Source organism: Antechinus flavipes, chromosome 4 (assembly GCF_016432865.1).
Source record: "Antechinus flavipes isolate AdamAnt ecotype Samford, QLD, Australia chromosome 4, AdamAnt_v2, whole genome shotgun sequence".
NCBI classification, from domain to species: domain Eukaryota; kingdom Metazoa; phylum Chordata; class Mammalia; order Dasyuromorphia; family Dasyuridae; genus Antechinus; species Antechinus flavipes.
This window is the reverse complement of record NC_067401.1, coordinates 11786180-11810819: the sequence shown is the minus strand read 5'-3', so window position 1 is coordinate 11810819 and position 24640 is coordinate 11786180. Positions and strand designations below refer to the sequence as shown.

Genomic DNA, 24640 nt, shown 5'->3' with positions numbered 1-24640 from the left:
GCTCCGCTCCGTGTCCCGGCAGTGGCCGTGGCCGCGGCAGCGGTCGAGGAGGGGCGAGCACCCGCAGGCCCCGGGAGCGCGTGCGGGTTCCGAGATCCGGGCGGGGCTGGGGAGGGCGGACCCCAGCCCGCGGCCCAGCCGGGCCCGGCCCGGCCCCTCCCCTCCAACGGCTCCCCTCCCCCTCCGGGGCCCCGCCCCCGACCCCGCCCACAGACCCTCCCCCTCCTTCTCCCGGGCTCTGCTCGCTCGGCTCGGCTCGGGAGCGCACCGGGGCTGCAGCAGCTGCTTCCTGCGGGGCCGACCCGGAGCCGAGAGTACGCTGCTCCCGGGGAGCCCGGGGGGCCCGACGAGCCGGCGGAGGGGCCCGGGGAGATGAGCTCGGCCGAGGCGGCGCCGGGGCCCGAGAGGGGTGTCAAGAGCGAGAAAGTGGACGAAGCGCAGGCCCTGGCGCGGAGCTGCGCGGCGCGGAGACCCGACTTCCAGCCGTGCGACGGGCTCTCCATCTGCGCCACCCACAGCCATGGCAAGTGCTTCAAGCTGCACTGGTGCTGTCACCTAGGCTGGTGCCACTGTAAGTGCCCGCGCCCCTCCCCTGCCTCCCCTCCCCCGCCCTGCCCCGGGACCCGCGATCTCCGAACGAAGCGCTGTGCCCGGGGAGCCCGGGAGTCCGCGATCTCACCCCCAAACCCTCCCCCACCCCCCGGGACAGACAAGGGTTAGCCCGGTTCGTGGTGCCCCCTCCGACGGCTGGAGGGGCAGAGGCGTCCTTCCCGGAGCCGGCCTCTCCTTCCTCTGCCCTTCCTCCCGCGGAGGCTGTAGCCCGGGGCTTACTCCCGCCCTGCCACCCACCCCTGAGGACCCAGCCTGGCTGAAAACAGAGCCCGCTGCCCTGCTGGCAAATTGGAGGGGAAGCTTGCCTGCATCTGCTGTCCACTGCTCTCGCTTCTCTCTCTCTCTCTCTCTCTCTCTCTCTCTCTCTCTCTCTCTCTCTCTCTCTCTCTCTCTCTTTCTCTTCTTCTCTCCCTCCTTCCTTCCCTCCCTCCCTTTCCTCTCTCTCGATCTCCTCTCTTCTCCTCTCCCTCCTCCCCCTTCTCCAAACAACCCTTGGGAACCCAGGAACGGAGCTGTAGGTCTCGTTGTCAGACAAAGCTTTCCGAGCCAACTAAAAAAGTGAGGCACTAGCTAGTTCGGGGTACGGAAGTCAGCTGGCAGTTGGGGGGGGTGCTTTGGACAGCCGAGCCTCCAGCGGGCTGTGTGTGTGTGGAAATCGGCTGGATTCGGAGACCTGTGCAGAAGCACAAGCACACATGTGTGTTTATATGCGACCTTAGGTTTGGATTTGAATAGACCCACTCATATCCTGGGTGTATGTGTCTGTCCATGTGTTCACCTTTGCAGCCCTCTGGACACTTCTATATGTGAGTGTGTCCGGGTACATGTATCCACACGAACCTGTGACTAGCCTTGCATCAGGAGAACTCTGGAGGCATCTAGCTCTCTCTGAGTCTGTGTGGGAATAAATCATCTGCACACGGATACACCCGTGTGCGTGGATACAACTGCAAAAACCTTTTTGTTTATAACTAAATGCAACGTGCATCTGGGCACATCTGTCTGTATACAGATGTGTATGCAAGTAATCACCCAGACCCATCTGGGGATATGTGTGCACTTATGTGCACGGATCTGGACATGTGTGTGTCGATATATACGTGTAGCCATATACGGGTGTCCATCCGTGTGCACGTATATTTGTGTGTATGCAGATTTGTGACCTTGTATGTATGCAAACATAGGGTTGGGTTCGCATGTACACAAATACAGGTATTGGGCTGCTTCTATAAAACACCATCCCAGGCTGTCACCCACACACACACACACACACACACTCTCTCTCTCTCTCTCTCTCACACACACACACACACACACACATGCACACACGCACACACCCCAATGTTTTAAAATTATAAAATGAAAACAAGTGAGGAAGCCAATCCAGACACCACTTCCTAAAACAAACACTCCTTGGGTCTGGAGCATTTGTAATGTTTGCTGCTGGGGTTTTTTAATGGACTAAATGGCCCAGGTCTTTCATTACTTTCCTGTTGTCTATCATTTTGGAATGAATTAAACTTAATGAGCCATTTAATCAGAATTCCACCTTTTCTGGAGGTGTTTGGCCTATTTTTTTTTTGTCTTGTCCTTGGAATCATTAAGTAAAAATTAAAAAAAAAAAAGAGTCTAATGATGATTCTCCCCATCCTCTTTGCAGTAGGAAGTTCGGGAATAGCTGCTTTCTGTTGAGACGAGGGAAACTCTAAAATTGGTCATTTTCCAAAATGTTGAGATATTTTGGTTTATTAAGAATAATCTTGCTGAGGGTTTCTGGGGGAGAGGGAGGGGGGGACATTGGGAAGAGATCCTCAACCTTTATTAAGCAGAAATGGGCATTTGAACTAAATTAATGAATTGTGTTATGAAGAGTTTGTTTGGCAAATCCAAGAAAGGCCACCCTGAGAGCTCGTGGGGATGGTCAGAGCTAGTCTTAGCCATCTGCCTCTTCAAGAGCTGGAAAGAGCAATTAAACAAGACAACCTTAGGAATAGTGGGGAAGCCTGGAAACGCAAATGCTGGGAATTTGGTGAGAAGTGGGCTTTCTAAGGAAGGGGAGCTTTTAGGACTGCTCTGTGAGATGGCGGTCTGCGGTGGGAGATGGTCAAAGGAGCACTAGCTCTAGAAATGGAGAAGTAGGCGCAAATTTGATGGCGGTTATGAGACCTTATCTCTCTGCCTCAGTTTTTCCATCTGCCAAATGAGCACGTCAGACAAGATGTTTCCTAAGGTTTCTTCCAGCTTCTGGCAAGTGAAAGCGATGGCTGAGCACATAGACCTTTCCCACCAGATACCTGTCAGGTGATTGACTGTGATAACACAAGCTGGAAGATCTGATATCAGGATGTTAGAGTATCTGGTCTAAGGTGATGGGTTGGACAAGTTGCTTTATCATCAGGCGTCGTGATTCTAGGTTTTGCCATTTGGAGAAAAACTAGTTAACGTCCCAAATGAACCAGTGGTTTTCTTGTGCTTAGCATGATAGGTTAACAGCTGGAAGGCATTTTAAAGATCATTTAGTCCCTCATTATTTTGTTATTCCTATTATTCAGTTGTGTCTGAGTCTTCAAAACCCTATCTGGACTTTGCTTGGCAAAGATACGGGAGTTATTGGCCAGCTCATTTTATAGATGAGGAAATGGAAGCAGACGGTATTAAATGGCTTACCCAGCTTGTGTCCGAAGCTGGATTTGAATTCAGGTCTATCTGACTCCAGATCCAGCACTTTCTCCATGGTGCCATTTAGCTTTATACATATAAGGAAACAGATTTAGGGAAGGTGACTCACCCCAAGGTCACACAGCTAGTGAAAGGCAAGGTGGGGGTTTGAACACTGCTTGAGTCAGTCCTCATGTTGCTGTCCTCTTGGAGTAATCACCAAGGGAATATTCCGCCTTTGTTATCATTGGACATCATGGAACAATTTACTGCTTAAAAGGTGAGTCTGCTGAAATGGTGACAGAGTATCTCTTCATCCTCTGGAAGAATAAAGGAATATTGCAGGGTTAGCATCTCTGCCCTCCCACCGAGAGACGAATTCAGTCCAATCAGACAAACATTTATTATTTACCAGGATGTTTCAGATATTGTTTGGGGTAGAGACACACAAATAATGATTTAAATAGTCCTTGCCCTCAAGGAACTTAACTTTTAATTATAGTCTACTCTTCTACTTATGAAGCAAACATGGGGAGAAAGGGGAAAACCTAGCTATGTTCAGGGTTCTAGGTTCTACAGCTTCAGGGTTCTACAACAGTCTCTGTCTGCCATTGGCATGAAGATGGTGGTAAAACAGTATAGCTGGATTTGGAGCCAGAGATTGTAGCTGTAAGTCCTAGCTCTGTATTTGCTGCCCACATGATTTTAGGCAAGTCATTAAATTTCCCTGTGCTTCCATCTCTTCTTATGTGAAGTGAAGCGATTGAGCCTTCCCTGGACCTTCCTTGAATCCTCTGATCTCTATCTCTTTGCATTCCCCTTCCCCATGCTCTTTGTGGAAAACTCCCCGGATTCCACCTGTGTACATGGCTATATTCACTGATTCACAGACACCGACACACGCAAACACACCAGCGATGAAGCCATTGCTCTGGTTGGAAAAGTCTAAACGGAGGAATCTCCCAGGGATTTACTTAATTTAGCATCGTTACAAACAACTTGGAAGAGACATTCCCGGTGAAATCTCCAGATTAGAGATCACGCTTTTCCAGTGAGATAAATGCCAGGTCTATTGGGAAAACCGTAAGGACTTGAAGAATTGGTGACTGGGAAAAAATTTTAGCATGGGAATTTCTGGATGGCAGAACACAAAGCTGTATTGCTCCAAAGTGATGGGCTCCGATCAGTCTATTTGTGTCTTCAGAAGGTCACTGAAGACAATGGCCCAAAAGTCAAAAAGTTTAGTGTGTTGCTGCTAATTTTTTTAAGTCCAAGAAAATCTAAGGTGTCATCCGGGATAATAGTGGGAAAAAACCTAATAGCTTATTCCCTCCTTGGAATCTTCCTGGAAAGAATAATAAAACTTCCAAGAAAGATAGCATGAAACTGGAGAGGAGAAACCTTCCAGAGATTTAGAGCAGTGGTCCTCAAACTTTTGTTCTCAATATCTTTATCCTATTAAAAACGATCGAGGATCTGGCCAAAGAGTTTTTGTTTATGTGGTTTATAGTTATAGATATTCATCACATTAAAAAGAAAAACTAATTATGAATTTGTAGACTCTCTGAAAGGATTTCAGACATTCCCAGGATGCTCTGGACCAGACTTTGAGAACCACTGATTTAGAGGGATGACCTTTGAAAGGTTAGGATTCTTCATTCTACAAAGATGAAGACTAAGAAGGGAGATATGATCCATCTCCAGAATTAGTGAGGAAGCATGGATCTGGGTTCTAGTGCTAGGTTCGCCAAGCATTAACCATAAGATCTTGGGAAAATCATGAGGTTTTTTTTTTTCCTCTTAAAATATAAATGAATTCATTTTATAAGCGTTTCTTATCATTCCCTCCCACTCATCTTCTATTGAACAATTTTAAAAGAGAAATGTTGAATCTGGAGTTTCTAGCTTGATAGCTATCATCTCATGACTTCTCTGAAGCTCACTTCTTTCATAACAAATGTGCAGAGTCCAGCAAAACAAATTCCCGCATCGGCTCTGTTCAAACATGTATGTCTTTCTCTACATTTTAAATCTATCCCATATTTCCGGTAAGAGGTGAAGGGGGTGTTCTGTGCTCAGTCTCATTGTGTGGTTCCAAGTTGTCTATAGCCTGAATTTCAACGTTGTTTTTCTTTCTGTTTGCTGTTTTTGGAATCTATCATTTTCTCTTTAATTGAAAAAAGGGGCATTGAAAAATATCGGAATCTGCTATGCTTTCTTTATTATTTCCCAGGGTTTGTGGGCAATCAACCAATCAGGGAGCATTTATGTACCAGGCATTAGATTAAGGATTGAAAAAAAATTAAACCAGTCCTTGCTTTCAAGGAACTTCCATTTCACATCATATTCATAGATCAATAACTATAATAAATATATAAATAATAAATATAAATATAATAAATATATAAACACTGATTGATTGGGTGGGGAAGCACAGGGAGAATGTAGGACACTGTCGGCTTGGGGAATCATGAAGAAGGTAGCACTTGAGCTGAACTTTGAAAGAAAGCTGAGGTTCCAAGAGATAAAAGTGAGGATGGAATCTTTGGGAGAAGGAAGTGTGTTGGGGAGGAGGAGCCTATTCAGGGGCACATAATAAGTGCTTAATAAATGTTTGTTGACTAAGATAAGTTTCAAGCTTCCAGTGGGTTTCCTTAACTCCATTCTTTACAGAAGAGATTATATAGATATAGATATAGACATAGATAGATAGATAGATAGAGAGAGAGAGAGACAGAGAGAGACAGAGAGAGAGAGACAGAGAAAGAGAGACAGAGACAGAGAGAGAGACTATATCTATATCTATCTATCTATCTATCTATCTATCTATCCAATCTTATTTAATCTTTAGTTTCTCTGGGCCTCCAGTGCAATATTTCACATATAAGTGTTTAACAAATATATGCATATATACATACATACATATATATTTTAAATTTGAATTCCCGGGATGCTCTTCGGGTCCAGCGACATGAAATCACTTAGAACAACTATGTTCTCTCTCCCTGATTCCCCATCTATGTTGGCGACAATTTTCTATTTTTGTCATTTGTTCTTTACTTTCTTACTAGGCTCTTTCCTGTGTTGGAGAAGATAAATGTGAAATATGAATTGGGAAGCTTAAGCTGGGAGTTAGAGTCTTAAAGATCTCCTCATGGGAACCAGGGCAGGGGTTGTTACCCTGGGAGTTGGGAGCTTATTTTTAAAGATTTTCATCCCTGTATTTCAGTAGCGATGGCTTCCTTTATAATCCAATGCATCTTCTTGTCTACATTACAAAATGTGATTCCGAGAAGGGGTCCTTGGGCTCTCCAGCCCGCAGCCAGATGGATCTGGGAGTGAGAGAGAAAAGGTTAGGAGCTCCTGAAATAGAGCCAGGCCCCCGATTTCCAGTCTGCTGCTTGTGGGACCAGAGCTGCAGGCTGCTTTGTTCAGAGTGTGGACAATTATATCCCGAAACTGAATAATTCACGCGCCTGGTGAATCTAGAGATCTCTCCCTCTGTTGTTGGTTTGTTCTTTTTTTTTTTTTTTTAATTTAAAATTGTTCCTCATTCTTGTTTCAAATACCGGCTTTGGGGAAAGCTGTCTTGTCACAGGCACATTATCTGGCATCTCCAGCTTTGACCTCCTGTCTCTGTTCTTGCAGGGTTTCGCCTCTCTCTCCCGTTGAGTCACATGCTCTCTGAGGGAGCTGCTTCTGTCTCCAGGGAGGCCGGGGTCAGACACCAGCTCAGCTATTCCCTGCCAGGGGATCTTAGGCCAGTCGCTTCATCGTTCCTGCCTCAGTTTCCTGATGTGTCGGAGCAGGGGGATGGAGCGGGTGGTTTCCAAGGACCCTTTGGATTTGAGCTCTGTGTGCCAGTGATCTTTTAGATGCTTGTTTTTGAAATGTAGCCTTATTGGAGTTTTCCCATTAGGGATTTTAGATCTCCAGCCAGACCTTGGAAGTCCCAAGTCCAACCCCCTCTTTTTTCAGAGGAGGAAACGGAGGCCCAGAGAGGTAGTTACACTAATAGCTAGCGTTTATTTAGTGCTTTGTGCCTAAAAAGTGTTTATAAAGTGCTTTACACGTGTTTTCTCATTCTATCCCACAATACCCCTCTGGGAGGTCAGGGAGCCAGAGCAAAGATCTGGAGAACAGAGGGTGGTCTAGTCCAACTCCTTTCCCCTTTTACAGGTGAGGAGACTGAGACCCAGGCAGCTTAAGGGATCATTGACGATGGGCTGGAAGGGACCTCCGAGGCCATTTAGTCTAATCTTTTAATGCTACAGATGAGGAGATAGGCTCAGAGTGGCTAAATCACACAGGAGCGTTGGGAGAGGCATCGGAACCCAGCACACTTGCCCTGGAATCATGTTGCCTCACTGCCCTCCTTCCTTTCTCTTCTTCATCATTTGTGCATCTTCACAATTTCTCGTTTCCATTCTCTCGTGAGTTGTGTCCCCTTTCAAAGTCTAGATCACTTTTTTCTTTGGTATCCACAGCCTTTTGTGTGAAACGCTTTGTACTGGGTTGATCCCCATCAGCTTGTCCTGGGGGAGCACACCAGAACCTGTCAGGCAAAGGTGGGGGGGACTTCTGGCCCGTTCTGCAGCTAGGGAACCCTGGAGGAAGGCTGTGGGCCACGTCGGGCCCAGTTGTGCTTTGAGGTTGAAGGCCTTGGATTAGGCCCCTCACACCCCAGCCCACCTGCAGCTACCTGCTCCCTCCCCTCCTGAAACACCTCCAGAGCCCCTCCAGAAGTGGAGGAGATGCTCCTGCAAATGGCCGTAGCCCTGCCTTCCAGTGCCAGCCTGCAGAGGAGCGGGAAGGCCCGGCTTCCTCTCAGCCTCCTGGAGCTCAGCTCTAGGACGGGGGCTGCGGGAACAGCTGGCCACCTTTCTTTCCATTTCATTTAACCTGTCATAATGATAATGATCTTGGTGATGATGCTTGTATGCTCCTGGAGCAGGACGAGAGCTAGAGGCCATTTTTGTGAAGAGCATTGACAGTGGTGTCCAATATGGCCAGCATATTCAGAATGGTTGTAGAATCTAGAAATATCCCTCTCCTCCTCCTCCTCTTCTTCCTCTTTCTCCTTCTCCTTCTTCTTCCCTCCCCTTTCTCCAATTCTCTCTCTCTTTCTCTAACTCTGTCTTTCTGTCTCTGTCTCTTTTTGTCTCCTCTCCCTCCTTTTGTTTTTCTCTCTCTGAATCTCTATCTTCCCCCCTCCCTCTTTTCATCTCTCTCCTCCCTCTCTCCTCTCTGTCTCCCTCTCCTTCCCTCCCTCTTTTCCTCTCTCCTTCCATCCCTTGTCCTCTCTCTCTGTCTCTCAATCTCTCTTTCTGTCTCTAACCCTCTTTCTTCTCTCTGACTGTATCTCCCTTTTTCTCTCCCCTTCTCCCTCTTTCTGTCTCTGTTTTTCTCTCTGTCTCCCATCTTTTTCTCTCTGTGTATCTTTCTCTATCTCTGTTTCTGTCTCTGTCTTACTTTCTACTATCTCCTATTTTTTCCTTTTTCTTTTTTTTAACCTCTCTTGTTTTTCTCTCCTTTCTTTTTCCTTGTTTCCTATTAGCTTTGAGGCAGTGGACAAACCCCTGGGCCTCATTTTCTTACTCTGTAAGAACCAGTATTTGGACTAGATGGTTTCTAGGGCCCCTTTTAGCTCCACATCCAGGATCCTTTCAACTTAGGCAAGTCACTACCTCCACGTACACCAGTCTTCTCATTTTAAAAATGAGGAATTGTCCCTTAAATCTATGGTCCTCTGAAAGGCAAAGGGCGCTGAATGCAGGCCTTAGAAATATAAAATTGGTTGAAAGAACCAGAATGTTTAGTGGGAAGAAGAGATTTAGGTGCTTTCTCTGCCAATATGTGGCATAGGACTGTGCCAAGGGAACTAGATTTGAGGTCAGAAGATCTGGGTTCAAATTCTGCCTTGTGCTCACTATCTGTGTGTCCTGGATCTCAATGCCCTCGATTGTAGAATGAAAGAGTTGGATAAGATGAGGGCTTTTCCTGCCTGAGATCTCTGGATCCTTGATCCTAAATACATAAAAGTTTCCAATTATTTGCAGGACTGGGTGGGGAAGCTGTAGAGTGGCCAGTTTAGGCTCGATGTGGGAAATGCTCCTTCCCCGTGGGAGCTTTCACAGAATGGAGAGCATAGTCCGATACCTTCTCAGAATGTACATGAGATTTTTATCTTTTGTTTTTAATACCACTGCATTTCCCACTTTATCATCCCTGCTCCTTTGCTCCAAAAAAAAAAAATCTATTTCATATAGAAAAGAATAAAAAAGGAAAAACATAAAGTTAAACCAAACTAACTAAAATATCTTAAAGGAGCCTGAGGATATGTGCTGTATTCTACATCTATGTCCCACACCTCTGCAAAGAAATCATGTTATTTCCTTCTATATTTCTTCTTTGGACCAAGTTTAGTCATTATAATTACAGATCATTCAATTTTACTTTCTTTTATGTTGTTATGTTTATTTTCTTTTATGTTGTAGTCAATATGTATATTCTTGGTTTTGTTTAATTTCCTTTAAAATCAATTCCCATGTTTCTCTGTTTTCATTGTTTCTTAGGCACATAAATATTCCCTTATATCTATGTATTATTATTTCTTTAGTCATTTCCTAGTCGATGGGTATTGATTTTGCTTTTTTCTGGGGTGAGAGGGTTAGGTGACTTCCCCAGCATTATATAGCTAGTAAGTGGTAAGTATCTGAAGCTGCATTTGAACTCAGGTCCTCCTGACTCCAGACCCAGTGCTCTATCTACTGTGCCATCTCGCTGCCCTAATGGTTATTGATTTTGTTTTTCATCTTTTGTTACTACAAAAAGTGCTGCTATAAATATTTTGGTGTCTATGGAGCCTTTCTCTTTGTCTCTGGTTTCCTTAGAATATGTGCCTAGAAGTAGAAGCTCTGTTTCAAAGAATACAGACATTTATTCCCTTTGTATAATTCCAAGTCAAGTTTCGGAAAGCTTGAATAAATCCCAGCTCCACAAACAATGCACCAGTGTGCTCATCTTTCAAAGACCTGTCCTACATTTGTTCTTTCCAGCTCTTGTCAGAGTTGCCAATGAGTTGTTTTTGAGGTAAAATCTCAGGTTTGTTTTGATGTACATTTCCTATATTATTAGTGATTTAGAACATTCTTCTGCATGTTGTCGATTTCTTTTGAGAACTGTAAATTTATAAACTGTAAATTTTGGAGAGGGGATTTTGCTCAGGCATTTCTGTTAGTTGTCTGTAAATTAGATATCAGATCCTTACAGGGATATTGGATACAAAGATTTCCCCTCCTCCCCAGTCAGCTGCTTTTGTTCTTTTTTTCAAAAATTTATTCAAAATTATTAATTTTTATTTATTCGAAAAGCTTTTCAATGACATTAATTCAAAATTATTAATTTTGTTGATTCAAAAAGCTTTTCAATGACATTAATGGAAATTATCTATTTTTATCTATTATACCTACCTCCATTTTTTGTTTAGTTAAGAAGTCATTTCCAATTCAAAGTTGGGAAAAGATTATCTCCTTTTCTTCTGTTTTTTTTTTTTTTTAATAGGGTACAATCTCTAATATTCTGATCACACAACTATAAGAATTTATTGTGAAATATCTTGTGTAAGATGTTTGTCTAAACCTTATTTCTGACAGACCGCTTTCCTAATTTCCTAGCGATTTTCGTCAAACAGGGAATTCTTTCCAAGATAATTTATGCTGTGGAGTTCATCAAACATTGCCTGGGTGATTGAGTTTGATTATTTCTGATTCTTGTTGATTCTTTTCCACTCATCTGCTTTGCTGCTTTAAAAATAGTACCATTTTAAAAATGGTCGCAAAGAGTACTTTCTCACATAATTGCGAGGAGTGCTTTATTATATAATTTGAGACCTAGAAGTATTATTTTCCCTTCATTCATACCTTTTTTTCATCATTTTTCTTAAAATACTATCTTTTGATCCTCTAAAATGAATTTTGTTATTTATTACTCTGTACAGCATCTATTTAGTAGCTTGGTTGGGATAGTATTAAATTTTCGAATTGATTTGAGGAAATAATGTCAGTTTTATTTTGTTGGCGTGGGCCAATCATGAATGCCGGCTATCGCAGAAGGGATTCTTAGTCACGTAGGAGTTGGACTAGAAGGCTTCCGAGGTCTTTTTCAATTTGGAGGTTCCAGAATTTCAACATTCTAGAGCTGACTTAGCCTGCTACAATGATCATAATTTCACGTGTTCGTCTAGTTAGTGGTTGACATTGACATTTAAATGTTTTTGGCATTTTAAAAATTCTTTCCCCTTGCCAAAATTGTCATCCTTGATATTATAGTGCCTCGTTAATCAGGCAAAAGAATATTGCCATCAAATTGTAGTTTAGTTGATAAAAATTAATTAATATCCTAACATAAAATTAATCATACTAAGCTAACAACATATCTTTTCATTAGGGGCTTAAAAAAAAAAAAAAGAATGGTTTGGAAGAAAAAAGATAATAATCTAACTATAATATGGGCAGAACCCAGCTTGTTTACTTAGGTGCATGGTGGTCAGTCAGTCAGTCAGCTAGCATTTATAAATCATTCTCTTCTAGGCTAACAACTTGTCGTTTCTTAAGGGTCTTGTTTTTATAAACAGTAGAGAATGGTTTATAATTAGCATCTCCATTCACTAAGATAAGAAGGCTGGTTTCTGCCCATATTTTCATTGTCTTGTCTTACTTTCCCTTCCTCTAATCGAAGTAACATCAACAAAATAATATTTCTACCAACAACTAAATAAACATTTTAAACACAAGCAAAAATCAAAATTAGGGGCAGCGCGGTGGGACAGTGGAGAGAGCACCAGCCCTGAAGTCAAGAGGACCCGAGTTCAAATCTGGCCTCAGACATTTAACACTCCCTGGCTTTGTGACCCTGGGCAAGTCACTTAACCCCAATTACCTCAAAAAAAAAATTAGTTGGATATAAAACTATAGACTTGATTTAAAAAAAAAACAACAACCCTATTAATGTGACATTCATGCTAGTACAGGACAACTCCAGCCTCCATGCTTCCTTGCATAGACTGTCCCTCATGCCTGGAATATTCTCCCTCCTTACCTCCCTGCCTTTGAGAACCCCTGTCTTCCTTCAAGGCTCCACTGGTATATCACATCCCATATAAGTCTTTTCCTGGGGTGTAAGGACTTGGGCTCAGTTTTACTTTTCTTGATTTGGACACCTGTGTTTCAATCACTTAAAATCCCTCACCTTCCTTTTTCTCATCTGTTAAAAAAGGAGAGAGCTGAACAAGGTGGCTTCTGAGGCTTCTCCAGTTATGCATCTATGATCACATGATTTCATATATTTCTAATTGTTAGTGGGTACGCCTTTTTATTTTGTGGATATTTTGTATTTCCTTAATTATATATATATATATATATATATATATATATATGTATATACATATATATATATATATATACATATATATATATATATATATATATATATATATATACATGTTGAGCCTTCTGATAGAATATAAGCTCCCTGAGGGCAAGCACCAGTTCATTTTTCTCTATCTTTTGCACTTACAGTATCTAGCATAAGAACTTGAAAGATTGAATGGTTCTTGACAAAACAGTGACAAATGTCCTCTTCTCATCCTTTTCCTTTTTCTCAACTATTTGGCTAATATGTATTTTCCCAGATTTTGTTGCTATTGTTATCGTATTCTTTTTTATTTTTTATCATGATTGTAATCTCTCTCTCTCTCTCTCTCTCTCTCTCTCTCTCTCTCTCTCTCTCTCTGTTGTTTGCATGCTGCTTTCTTCCCTCTGTATCACTTGGTACAAGTCTTCCCATGTTTCTTTGTATCCCGGTCTTTTAAGGCAGAAACATTTAAAGTTGCAAACAGCTTCCTGTGGAATAAGGGAACATTCTCTATTGTTATTTATTGTTGTTGTTTGTCCTTATTTTCGAAGAAGACCATAACGTCTGGAAGGGTGTTTATTTACTCATAATGGAATAGCTATTCCAGAGGAGCCTCAGCTCTGCTCCTCCCCATCCATGGGATGCTCGCTGTCTCTGTCTGTCTGTCTGTCTGTCTCTCTCTCCTCTCTCTCCCTGCCTCTGTCTCTGTGTCTCTGTCTCTGTCTCTCTCTCTGTCTCTCCCCCCCATCTGTGAGAGTGTGTGTGTGTGTGTATGTGTGTGTGTGTGTGTGTGTAGGGGAGGACAAACTGAGCAAAACAGTCTGAATCCGTGGCATTTTGCCGTTTTCTATACTGGCCATGACTGTTGGAAGGTGTAACTTTGTTTCTCGGTGCCGGAAATGTTTATTTATCAGCCTCTTTTTGCTGAAGTAAACATTCTTACTTCCAATTGGAAGTCCCAGACAAGTCTACAGGGACAGAAAATACAACTTAGAGAAGAACTCAGATGGTACATGAGGTTTTGCCGGGCCTTCCTCTCTAAATGACCAACATCTACTTTGTATACTTTTCATCGTATTTCTCTTGTATACCCATTCATGTAGCCATTGTCTCCTGGATTAAGGCTATGAGGGCAGGAGCTATTTTCATTTTTTCTTTGTGTCTCCTGCAATTAGTAGTAGTATATCTGGCATGCAGTAGGTGCTTAAAAAGTGCTTGATGATGGATCATTACTATTATTATTATTATTTTTTGCTGAGGCAATTGGGGTTAAGTGACTTAAAAAAGGTCACACAGCCAGAAAGTGTTAAGTGTCTGAGGGCAGATTTGAACTCAGGTCCTCCTGACTTCAGGGCTGGTGCTCTAACCACCGTACCACCCGGCTGCCCCAATGATTGATTATTATATACATCCTTGAAATGATGCGTGCCAACGAGTGTATTGCCGCCTGTTCATGCTGTGCCCGGGGGACCCTCTGTTTTTATTCCCTGGAGACTGTAGTATTTCATGCCTTTTATGTCCCAGGAAAGAGATTCCCCCCTCCTTCTTCCCAGCCCCTCGCTCATTATTAATTCTTCCTTCACACGTAGTTTGTTACATGTTGCCATATAATGCCACCGGGAGAGCAGGGAAGAGTTTCATTGATAAAGATGATCAAGCTCCTCCTGTCGGTGCAGGCTGCCATCTTCTCTGTAACAAGTGCCTTGAGCTCTGCGAGCTAACAGAACTGGGGCCGGCGGGCGCCGGAGGCTGGACATGGCTTAGAGGGCACCTCTCTGTCGCCTACCTGGAACCATCATTAACAAGATCCCTCTTGGATTCAGGGAGAAACTTGTGGCCATCAACAGCGTCGTGGAGTTCCCCTCAAATGACCATCCGGGGGCCACAGCCCCACCGCCTCACCTCGCCCTCCCTCCTGTCTGGTGCCTGTTCCGGAGCGGGTCCCAGTAGGCGAGCTCGGGGACAGCCCGGATTATCACTCCGTGTCACAGTCTGAACCACTGGCATTTTTCGTTTGGTGAGAGGCAGGTTGACATTTTTAAATGATTATGGATTTCCTTTTGGACACAGCACGGGCCCAAGTCAGCAGGAGAAATGTCTACAGAGGATGAGAGAGAGCAGAGTTCCGGGACTGGAAAAAAGAGTTGGAGCCAGCAGATAATCGATGTACAGCTCCCATACCCCAGTGGTGTTTAGACAATGTCAAGCTATCGAGCAAAAGGCCCCATCGTGTTGGGTGGGTGCCCTGGTGGGGGGTACAGAACTTTCATAGACAGGGATTGCTCACAGAGTGGACAAGTATTAATGGATTGCAATCTGCATTAATGGAGGGAGTACCTATATTGGTGATATAAAAGATTTATCCAAGAATAAAGGTGGGGGCAGGGGGCAGCTAGGTGGCGGAGTGGATAGAACACCGGCCCTGAAGTCAGGAGGACCTGAGTTCAAATTGACCTCAGACACTTAACACTTCCTGGCTGTGTGACCCTGGGCAAGTCACTTAATCCCAATTGCCTTTGCAAATAATAATAATAAATAAAAATTAAAAATGAGAGAGAGAGAATATAAAGGGATCAAGGACCTGAAATTCTAGGTAAACAAGCCCTTATGGGGCTTTTCTTTAAAAGCCACTTTCTTCTCAGTGGCCATTCTGTACTTTGGACAAAAGACTCTCCTGGTATTTAGCAATATAGTTGAGAACCTTCCCTAAATCTCAGTGGTACGCGACACTTCATATTTTATAAACAACTTTCCTCCCCTCAGTTTTTTTGAGGGAAGTAGTGAGACGATGGAATACCAAAGAATGACAATCATCACCTACCTTTGGAGTCCCTGGGTCTGGATTCAAATGCTGCTTCTGATGCATTTTGTGACCTTTCTTTATGAGTAGGTCTCAGTTTCCTCCTTTGTAAAATGAAATTCCATGGGATGTCTTCAAAGATCCCTTCCAGTTCTAGATAAGAGGTGCAAAGGAAAGAATGATACATTTGGAACCAGGAGATCTGCTTCAAATCCTGGCGTTGCAAACTTGCCTCCTGTGGGATTTTGGGCAAGTGCACAGACCTTTATGGGCCTTGGTCAAGCTTGTTTATTGATTCGAAAGTTAGTGCTCTTGTATAATGGAGAATTTTAATTTTGTGAGAAAGGGGAAGGGAAAAAGGATCAAACCTGTAATTTTATTGGGATTATCATTAATAATATTTATAGATCATGAGCAGTGCAGAAGGGGGTGTGTTCATTCAGGTCATGGCTACAGGCTACTGCAATTACCAGGTCATTCCTGGGGAGAAAGCAATCTCCCTAGCTGTTCTTGGGTACTGCACCCAAAACAAAACTGGACAAGATGTCCCCCTCCTTTCTGAGCTGTGGGGCCATGTGCGCAAAGCTGCCTCTGATTCTCTTCTTTCCTGTTGGCTTTATTATCTTTTTTTTAATGTTTATTTTTTATTTTATTTTATAGCTTTTTATTTACAAGTTATATGCCTTGGTAATTTTACAGCATTGACAATTTGTTGGCTTTATTATCATCCAACATTGCTGGAGAGTGCTGAGTTAAGAGTTTAGGTCCTGGTTTGAGGAACAGCTCTTTTCCTTGCCACTTGGGTTGCCTTGAACAAGTAGACCTTTCTAGATCTCAGTTTCCTCATGAAGGGTTTGCCTCTGAGATCCTTTTCAAATCTAAACAAATGCCCTTATGAGATGCCCTCTATGGGAAGTCTTATATCAGTTGTTATGGAAGATAGGGGACAGAAAGGAGGTGGGGCAGAATACATATATACTTTTTTATTATAGCTTTTTATTTACAAGATATATGCATGGGTAATTTTTCAGCATTGACCGTTGCAAAACCTCCTGTTCCAACATTTCCCCTCCTTCCCCCATCCCCTCCCCCAGATGGCAGGTAGACCAATACATGTTAAATATGTTGAAGTATATGTTAAATACAATATATGTATACATATCCATACAGTTATTTTGCTACACAAGAAGAATCGGAGAATCGGACTCTGGAATAATGTACAATTAGCCTGTGAAGGAAATCCAAAATGCAGGCAGACAAAGACAGAGGGATTGGAAACGCTATGTTGTGGTTCACACTCATTTCCCAGAGTTCTTTCACTGGGTGTAGCTGGTTCTCTTCATTATTGAACAAATGGAACTGATTTAGTTCATCTCATTGTTGAAGAGGGCCACGTGCATCAGAATTGAGCATTATATAGTATTGTTATTTAAGTATATAATGATCTCTTTCCTGGTCCTGCTCATTTCACTCAGCATCAGTTAGTGTAAGTCTCTCCAGGCCTCTCGGAAATCTTCCTGCTGGTCGTTTCTTACCAAACAATAATATTCCATAATATTTATATACCACAATTTATTCAGCCATTCTCCAATGGATGGGCAGCCACTCAGTTTGCAGTTTCTTGTCACTACAAAGAGGGCTGCTCCATGTATAATTAAATTTCAATATATTACATTCTCTTTAATGTGATAAAGTAACTACAATAATATCTAAAGTTCATTTCTGTCTATCCCCATTGCTTAGCACAGTGTCTGCTACATAAAAGCTGCTTACCAAATATTTTTGGATTGCTGGATTGATGGATGGTAACCTCTGCCATCTGGAATGAGACTAAACATGTGAAAATATCCTTTAAAAAGCCCCCAAATACTTGCAAATAATTGCAAGGCAGCCCATGCATTAAAACCCATATTTTTTATGCCACAGGAAAGATCCCCCCTCCTTCTTCCCAGACCCTCACTCATTATTAATTCTGATTTTACACATGGTTTTAACAAATTTGGTAATGAGGTTTCCCACTCTGTAGCAAATTAGAAGCAGAAAATGAAAGAGCAGGTTGGAATCAAGGATGGAGATTCAGGCACCGAAATAGCTGAGGAGCTTAGAGCTGGAGAAGTGACAGCTTGACAGCAAAGGAGGAGACAGAAGGGGGGAAAAAAGTGAAAGCAGATACGGAGCAAGGAGAAGCACAGCATTCTGGGGCCATTTAGGAGATGAGCGAGCAGGCCCAGGGTAGTTCCAAAGTCCCTGAGAGCAGCGCTGTGCTCGATGGCTTTGTAATTGAGTGGCTGTTCAGAAGGATGCCTCTGAGTTGCTAAGGAGAACTCAGATGAGATGCTGTAAACTTTATTTAATACAGGTAATTAGACAACACATTTTAGCAAGCATCCCCATAAAAACTGGTTAATCAAAAAAGTTCCGTTGTTTTAAAGGGCACCGCTTAAATTATCTCTTGTGCTTGGCATTTAGATTGGCTCCAGCCTACCTTTCTAGGGATTTTTCTTGTTACTCTCCTTCACACACTCTGTGCTCCAGCCAAACTGGCGTACTTACTACTAAGGACTTGCAGTTCCCTCTTGTACGCGTAAACTGACCCCTCCACAGCGGCTCCCCTCTGGATCTCTGGCCACTGGACTTCTTTAAGCCTCGGCTCGGGGGCTGTCTCCTAAGGGAAAGCCTCTTCTTGATCCCTCTGGATTAAGCCAGAAGGGATTTCAGAATTCAATTCCCTCATTTTAGATTCTGAGAGAGATTTGCCTAAGACTCATTTCTCAAATGTGTATATAGGAGTCTGATTAGATGCTGAATCTCTCCACCCCCAGCAGAACATAAGCTCTTTGAGGGCAGGGATCTTTATTTTGTTTTGTATCCCCAATGCCTTTTTATCTCCAAGAAGATTTAGGATTTCCAAAATCTTACACATATTATTAACTGACCAACCGTGGCCGACTCATTTAACCTCAAAGTTCTACTGATTATTCCAAGACTATAAATTACAGGTAATTTGCGATCTTCATCAGTGGAGAGACTTTCCCTCCTAAGAATTCCATGTAATTTACTGTTACAGTTTTTACTGTATTTCATTTTTGCTGCAGTGGTTAGAAAGTTACAACTTAGTTGTGTCAAGGGAGAGGAAAGTTTATTTATCAATCTCTTCTATCCAAAGGAAGACCCACAGGGACTGTGGACACAAAATATCATTTGTAAGAGCATTTAGAAAGTACAGTGAGATTCTGTTATAACTTTCCTTCTAGGTTTGCCTTCTAGCTACCTCAGAACTTGAACATCCAAACACAGTACCTTGTATACAGTAAGAACCTAATCAATGCTTGTTGGATTAAAAGATTCTTAGATGAAACAGCTCACTCAAAAATGGTGTCCTTGAGGAAGCTAGGTGACACACTGGATAGAGCATTGGCCCTGGAATCAGGAGGTCTTGAGTTCAAATATGAGCTCAGACACTAACGAGCTGTGTGATCCTAAGTCATTTAACCCCAGTTGTCTCAACCCCATTGAAATCACGAATCTCTCCAGAGCTTCATTTTATTTGATTAAAATTGTTCCCCAAAAGACTAGGTAGTCTTGGACAAGAACACATTTGTAACCAAATTTGAAGGAGATCATAGGATTATAAAACTGGACAGAACTTCGGAGTCCATCTAATCTGACCCTCTTGTTTTACATACAAGGAAACTGAGTCCCCAAGAGGGTGACTTGCCTAATAGTGTCGGAGGTAGAATCTGAACCTCCTTCTAACTCTAGAATTCTTTCGCTCTCCCATGAAGATCATAGAATTGTAATTTATAACTTCTTTGATGTGATATTAGAAATTAATTTAGTCTGGTTGATAGCAGAGGCACCTAAAACGATCCGCCATCGTTGGAGTGTTCAACCATTAAGAAACCTTCTCTGTTTTCCTTTTGCGGTAGAAGTCAGTTCTTCCACCTGCTTCTCCCTGGTCTTGGCTCTCCAAGAAGTTACAATTCACGAATCTGGCTGCCCGAGCATCTCCTTTCAGGGCAGGAAAAAGCAGGGTGTGTACTTTGTGGTTGTGTCACAGAGCCTTAATTGAGGGATTCGATTTCATTCCTCCAGGCACACCGGAGGAGGCAGCTATTTTAGCTGCTCACTTTGAGCTCATCCCAAAGCCAAAATATATGTGGGTGTTCCTCTCTTGTGCTCAGTCCTAATGTGGAGCCCACTTACTCGCTAATCTGCTCATCTGGGGTGGACTTAGCTCATACCTTATGGCATCCATTCCCACTAGACAGCCTGCTCTCCGATCAAAGACGCAGGTCCTGTTGCAGAAGGTCAGGGTTTCGTGGGGATGGAAATCTAGGAATAGAACACAGTTCCTCCTTCTGAATTGACGCCCAAGAATGGGAGAATTCAGTGCTATGAGATGGCCAATTTGTGTAGAAGGAAAACCTCCTGGCTCTGATGCTTTCACCTGGTTCTTGGTCAGTTTTGACATTGCCCAATGTTCCTAAGGATTGCACCATTGCGCTTAAGGAACTCCAGTGGCTCCTTATCACTTCCAGGGGAAAGATAAAATCTGATTGGCTTTTTAGCCTAGTCCTTCCCTCCTTTTGGGTCTTCTTAGATCTTACTCCTTTCCACATACTACTCTATGGTCCCAGGGGCACTCCAGTGGCTCCTCATCAACTCTGGGGGCAAAGATAAAATCTGATTGGTTTTTTAACCTAGACCTTCCCTCCTTTTGGGTTTTCTTAGAGCTTACTCGTTTCCACATACTCTATGGTCCAATGACGCTGCCTCTTTCCTAGGCTATCCATCAGGTTTAGAGCGTTCTCTCGCCTTCCTTCCCACCTTCTGATTTTCTGCAATTCTCAGCCAAGAACCCACCTTCTGCAAGAAACCTCCTCCAGCCCCTTAATCTTAGCACCTTCCCAATTTATCCTGTGTGTATTCTCTTTGTTCTTTATTGTTTGCAAGTTGACTCATTATGACTGAGAACTCCTTAAGGACAGCCACCAACTTCCTCTTTGTTCCTAGCACTTGGCATATAAAATTCTTATTAATGATAGCTGATGACCCAATATTCCACCAATGAGGCTTTATATCTGTCTCTTTATGTCTCTCTGTCCTTCTGTCTCTTTATCTTTGTCTTTCTCTTTAGGGGAAAATTTTTTTTAAAAATCTATTTTTTTTTAAACTGCTATCAACTTGATAGACTTCAATGCTGAATTTTTCCTTCTACAAAGAACAGAAAAAGAGGCTTCTCTCTGAAATATTCTCTATTATGTGGAACTTTAATGTGTGTTCGTATGGACTGTTTGTGCCCAACCTGTGGTAGAGCCTTCCGGGCACACGTTGGTTTGATCAGCCACAGTTGGACACTCTGGCCCTTGACCCCGACATAGTGATGTCATTTTGGTCCTTTTCAAGAATGAAGGAAAACAACTGGAACTTTAACACGCATTTGAAAAAGGCCAGTCAACCAACCAACCATCTATTAAACATCTGCTACAGAAGCAGGCAGTGTGCTAAATGCTGGGAATACAGAGACCAAAGTGCAGTAGGAGGTGTAGATTGAATGATGAGGCTGGATGCCAGATTGGAAAGGATTTAAGAGTGAGTGATCTTCTTAAAATGAGAAAACGCTTAGTGTATAACAACAGCAATAATGTTTCTAAAGCATTTTAAAGTTATTAAAATAAATAATATTCCCACAGTGCTGGGAGACAGGTGCTATTATTATCCCCATTTTACAGAGGAAGAAACTGAGGCAGGTAGCAGTTAAGGGACTTGCCCAGGATCACACAGTTTGCAAGTGTTTGAGGTTGGATTTGAACTCAGATTTTCATGATTTCTGATTGGCCGTTGTGTTTACTTACAAGAATACAGATCGTTGTACTTTAATGGAATGTAAGGGCAGTGAGGTGGTGCAATGCGGTTAGAAAGACTCATCTTCATGAGTTCAAATCTTTTAAAAATTATTATTTTAGCTTTTTATTTACAAAACATATGCATGGGTAATTTTTCAGTGTTGACCTTTGCAAAACCTTCTGTCCAACTTTTCCCCTTCTTTACCCACCCCCTCCCTGAGATGGCAGGTAGTCCAATACATGTTAAATATGTTAAAGTATATGTTAAATACAATATATGTATATGTGTCCATACAGTTATTTTGCTGTACAAAAAGAGTTGGACTTTGAAATAGTGTACAATTAGCCCGTGAAGGAAATCAAAAATGGAGGTGGACAGAAATAGAGGGATTGGAAATGCTATGTAGTGGTTCACACTCATTTCCCAGAGCTCTTTTGCTGGGTGTAGCTGGTTCTATTCATTATTGAACAAATGAAACTGATTTGGTTCATCTCATTGCTGAAGACCGCCACGTCCATCAGAGTTGATCATCATATAGTATTGTTGTTGAAATATATAATGATCGGAAATGGATCTCTTCAATAAAGAGAGCTAATTCAGAGGGCAGAAGCAGCTACACCCAAAGAAAGAACACTGGAAGATGAATATAAACTGCTTGCATTTTTGTTTTTCTTCCCGGATTATTTATACCTTCTGAATTCAATTCTCCCTGTGCAACAAGAAAACTGTTCGGTTCTGCACACGTATATTGTATCCAGGATATACTGTAACCTATTCAACATGTAAAGGATTGCTTGGCATCTGGGGGAGGGGGTGGAGGGAGGGAGGGGAAAAATCGGAACAGAAGTGAATGCAAGGGATAATGTTGTAAAAAATTACCCTGGCATGAGTTCTATCAATAAAAAGTTATTTTAAAAAATCTTATTAAAAAAAAAAAGAAATATACAATGATCTCCTGGTTCTGCTCATTTCACTCAGCATCAGTTCCTGTCAGTCTCTCCAGGCCACTCTGAGATCATCCTGCTGGTCGTTTCTTACTGAACAATAATATTCTATAATATTCATATACCACAATTTATTCAGCCATTCTCCCATTGATGGGTATCCACTCAGTTTCCAGTTTCTGGCCACAAAAAGGCTGCCACAAACATTCTTGCACGTATGAGTCCCTTTCCCTCATGAGTTCAAATCTGATGTTAGACACTTACTGATTATGTGATTCCGGGCAAGCAATTTAATCCTGTGCCTCAGTTTCCTCATTTGTAGAAGGACATGGCTTACCATCCCAGACTGGATAGAAACAAGGACTGAACTACAACAAAAGCTCCCATAGGGTATTTAACTTCTGTCTCTGTAACCTCCAGCCCCAAGCCTGATGCCTAGTGAGAGTTTGCCAATTTTTATTGAATTTATTGTGGACTTTCAGTCTGCATATCAATTATTTTACCTACATGCCTCGGGTGAATCCAGCAAACCTAAAGAACATGGTGCTTTAATCCAATTGTTTTTACTTTGAATAACTTGCCCTAGATCTTTTCAGAGCTTTTGTCAGAGAGATTCACTTCTCACTCCATTCACTTGGTACTTTCTTTTCTGTGGAAAGATTCTGAGGCTCTTGGTTCTTAGGTGGCAGCTCTGCTAGTAAATTGTGTCATCTTGGACAAGTCACCTGCCTTCCTGGTCATCTATACAGGGAAGGGGGTTGGACGAGGTGGTCTCCAAGGATGATTTCTAAAATCAGCAGGGTTCTGATTCAGGGGTTTTTAACTCTTTTTTTGAGGAGGTTGTTTGTTTGTTTGTTTGTTTTCCTTTTGATCAACCTCTTCCCAGAGTAATGTTTTCAGATGCATAAAATAAAAGACATTGGCTTACTAGGGGCACTAAATTGTTGAGTCAGTTTTCTGTTATTCATGTTAATTTAGATGGTCAGTGGTGATGGGGGTCAAAAATCCTCAATAACTTCTGTTTTATTTATGCATGGGATCATTGCTCTAGATTTGTGAGGGTCTTCAGAGACCATCAATATGCCATCTATATGAGATGTCCATTTTATAGATGATAGACTGAAGTCTAGGCAGGTGAAGTGAACTTTATCCAAGGCTACCTCACATTGAGCTAGTATCCACTCAAACCCTACCTCTCCAACCACCAGAGAAATTTCTATTACCAAGCTAATCATATAATTCAAAGAGATTTCTGGAATCTGTGTTCATTGGAGTCAATTACTTGCCCAGGTTGGTTTTGGGGAATGGTACATTTAGAATGGAAATGTCTCTAAATAGGAGCACTCACCTTTCTTTGAGCTACTGCAATTCTGCTTTTCTCATAGAACACAGTGCCCCCTTTGATGTGGGCACGCCATGCTGGGCAATCCTTTACCAGTGTCTCCCATGTCAAAGACTTGTCCAGAATCATAGCTGGTAAGAGTGAAGCAGATGAGTCTTCCTGATTCCAAGCCCAGGGCTCTTGTGCATTATGGTATTACCTAGCTGCCATAGGGAAAATTATAGTGATAATAATTAACATTTATGTCGTATCTATTTATGTGCCAGGTAGTGTGCTAAGTACTTTACAATTATTATTTCATTTGGTCCTCACAACAAACTTTCAAGGTGGGTTCTATTATTATCATATCCCTTTTACAGTTGAGGAAACTAAGGCAGACATATAGTCATACAGCTAGTATAAGTCTGAGGCCAGATATGAATATAATTCTGTTGACTCCAAGCCCGCCACTCTATCCACCGCTCTATAGATATCTCTGTTGTTTAAGAATTCTTTCCAACTCCCAGAAAAAAGATAAATAACTTATTCCTGGCTCTAGGTGCATAGATTATTATTCTGTCAAATCCTGTTCCAAGGACGTCCAAGAAGAAAAGGGAGAGGTTAATAAATGGCCTTTTCTCTATACCCTTAACTGGGGACCCAAGGCTAAAATCCTTGTAATTCTGTAAAATCGGTTCCTTCAGTGCTCAACTAATGTTTAATAAATCTCATTTTTAGTTTTAACACGGACCATATATGCATTTGTATATTGCACCGTTATTTACTGTTAACTTCATTTCATATAGGGAATGGGAATAGCATATATAAAATCTCAATAGTTCACAATTTTCCTTTATTTTTTTTTGTCATGAGCACTTCATCAATTTTTCTGTATGTTCTATGTGGGTTTAAAAATGTATTTTAAAAATTTGGCTGAATCATCTTTATTATACCTGTTAGATACAATTTTCTTAATGCCCCTATTCAACTCTGTGATGTTCTCCCTATTTTAGTTGAACATATCATATTCTAACAGTAGAA

The 24640-nt window shown here is 42.2% G+C and overlaps 1 protein-coding gene across 1 annotated transcript in view; it reads left to right on the top strand.

Moving 5' to 3' along the window:
- The first annotated feature begins 292 nt into the window (after window positions 1-292).
- The window catches only part of C4H3orf70 (chromosome 4 C3orf70 homolog), a 51530-nt gene continuing 27182 nt past the window's right edge, over window positions 293-24640 (top strand). Inside the window, exon 1 of the mRNA XM_052000043.1 lies at window positions 293-571. Coding sequence (XP_051856003.1) covers window positions 373-571 — 199 coding nt within the window. The 5' untranslated portion in view covers window positions 293-372. The remainder of the gene's footprint in view (window positions 572-24640) is intronic.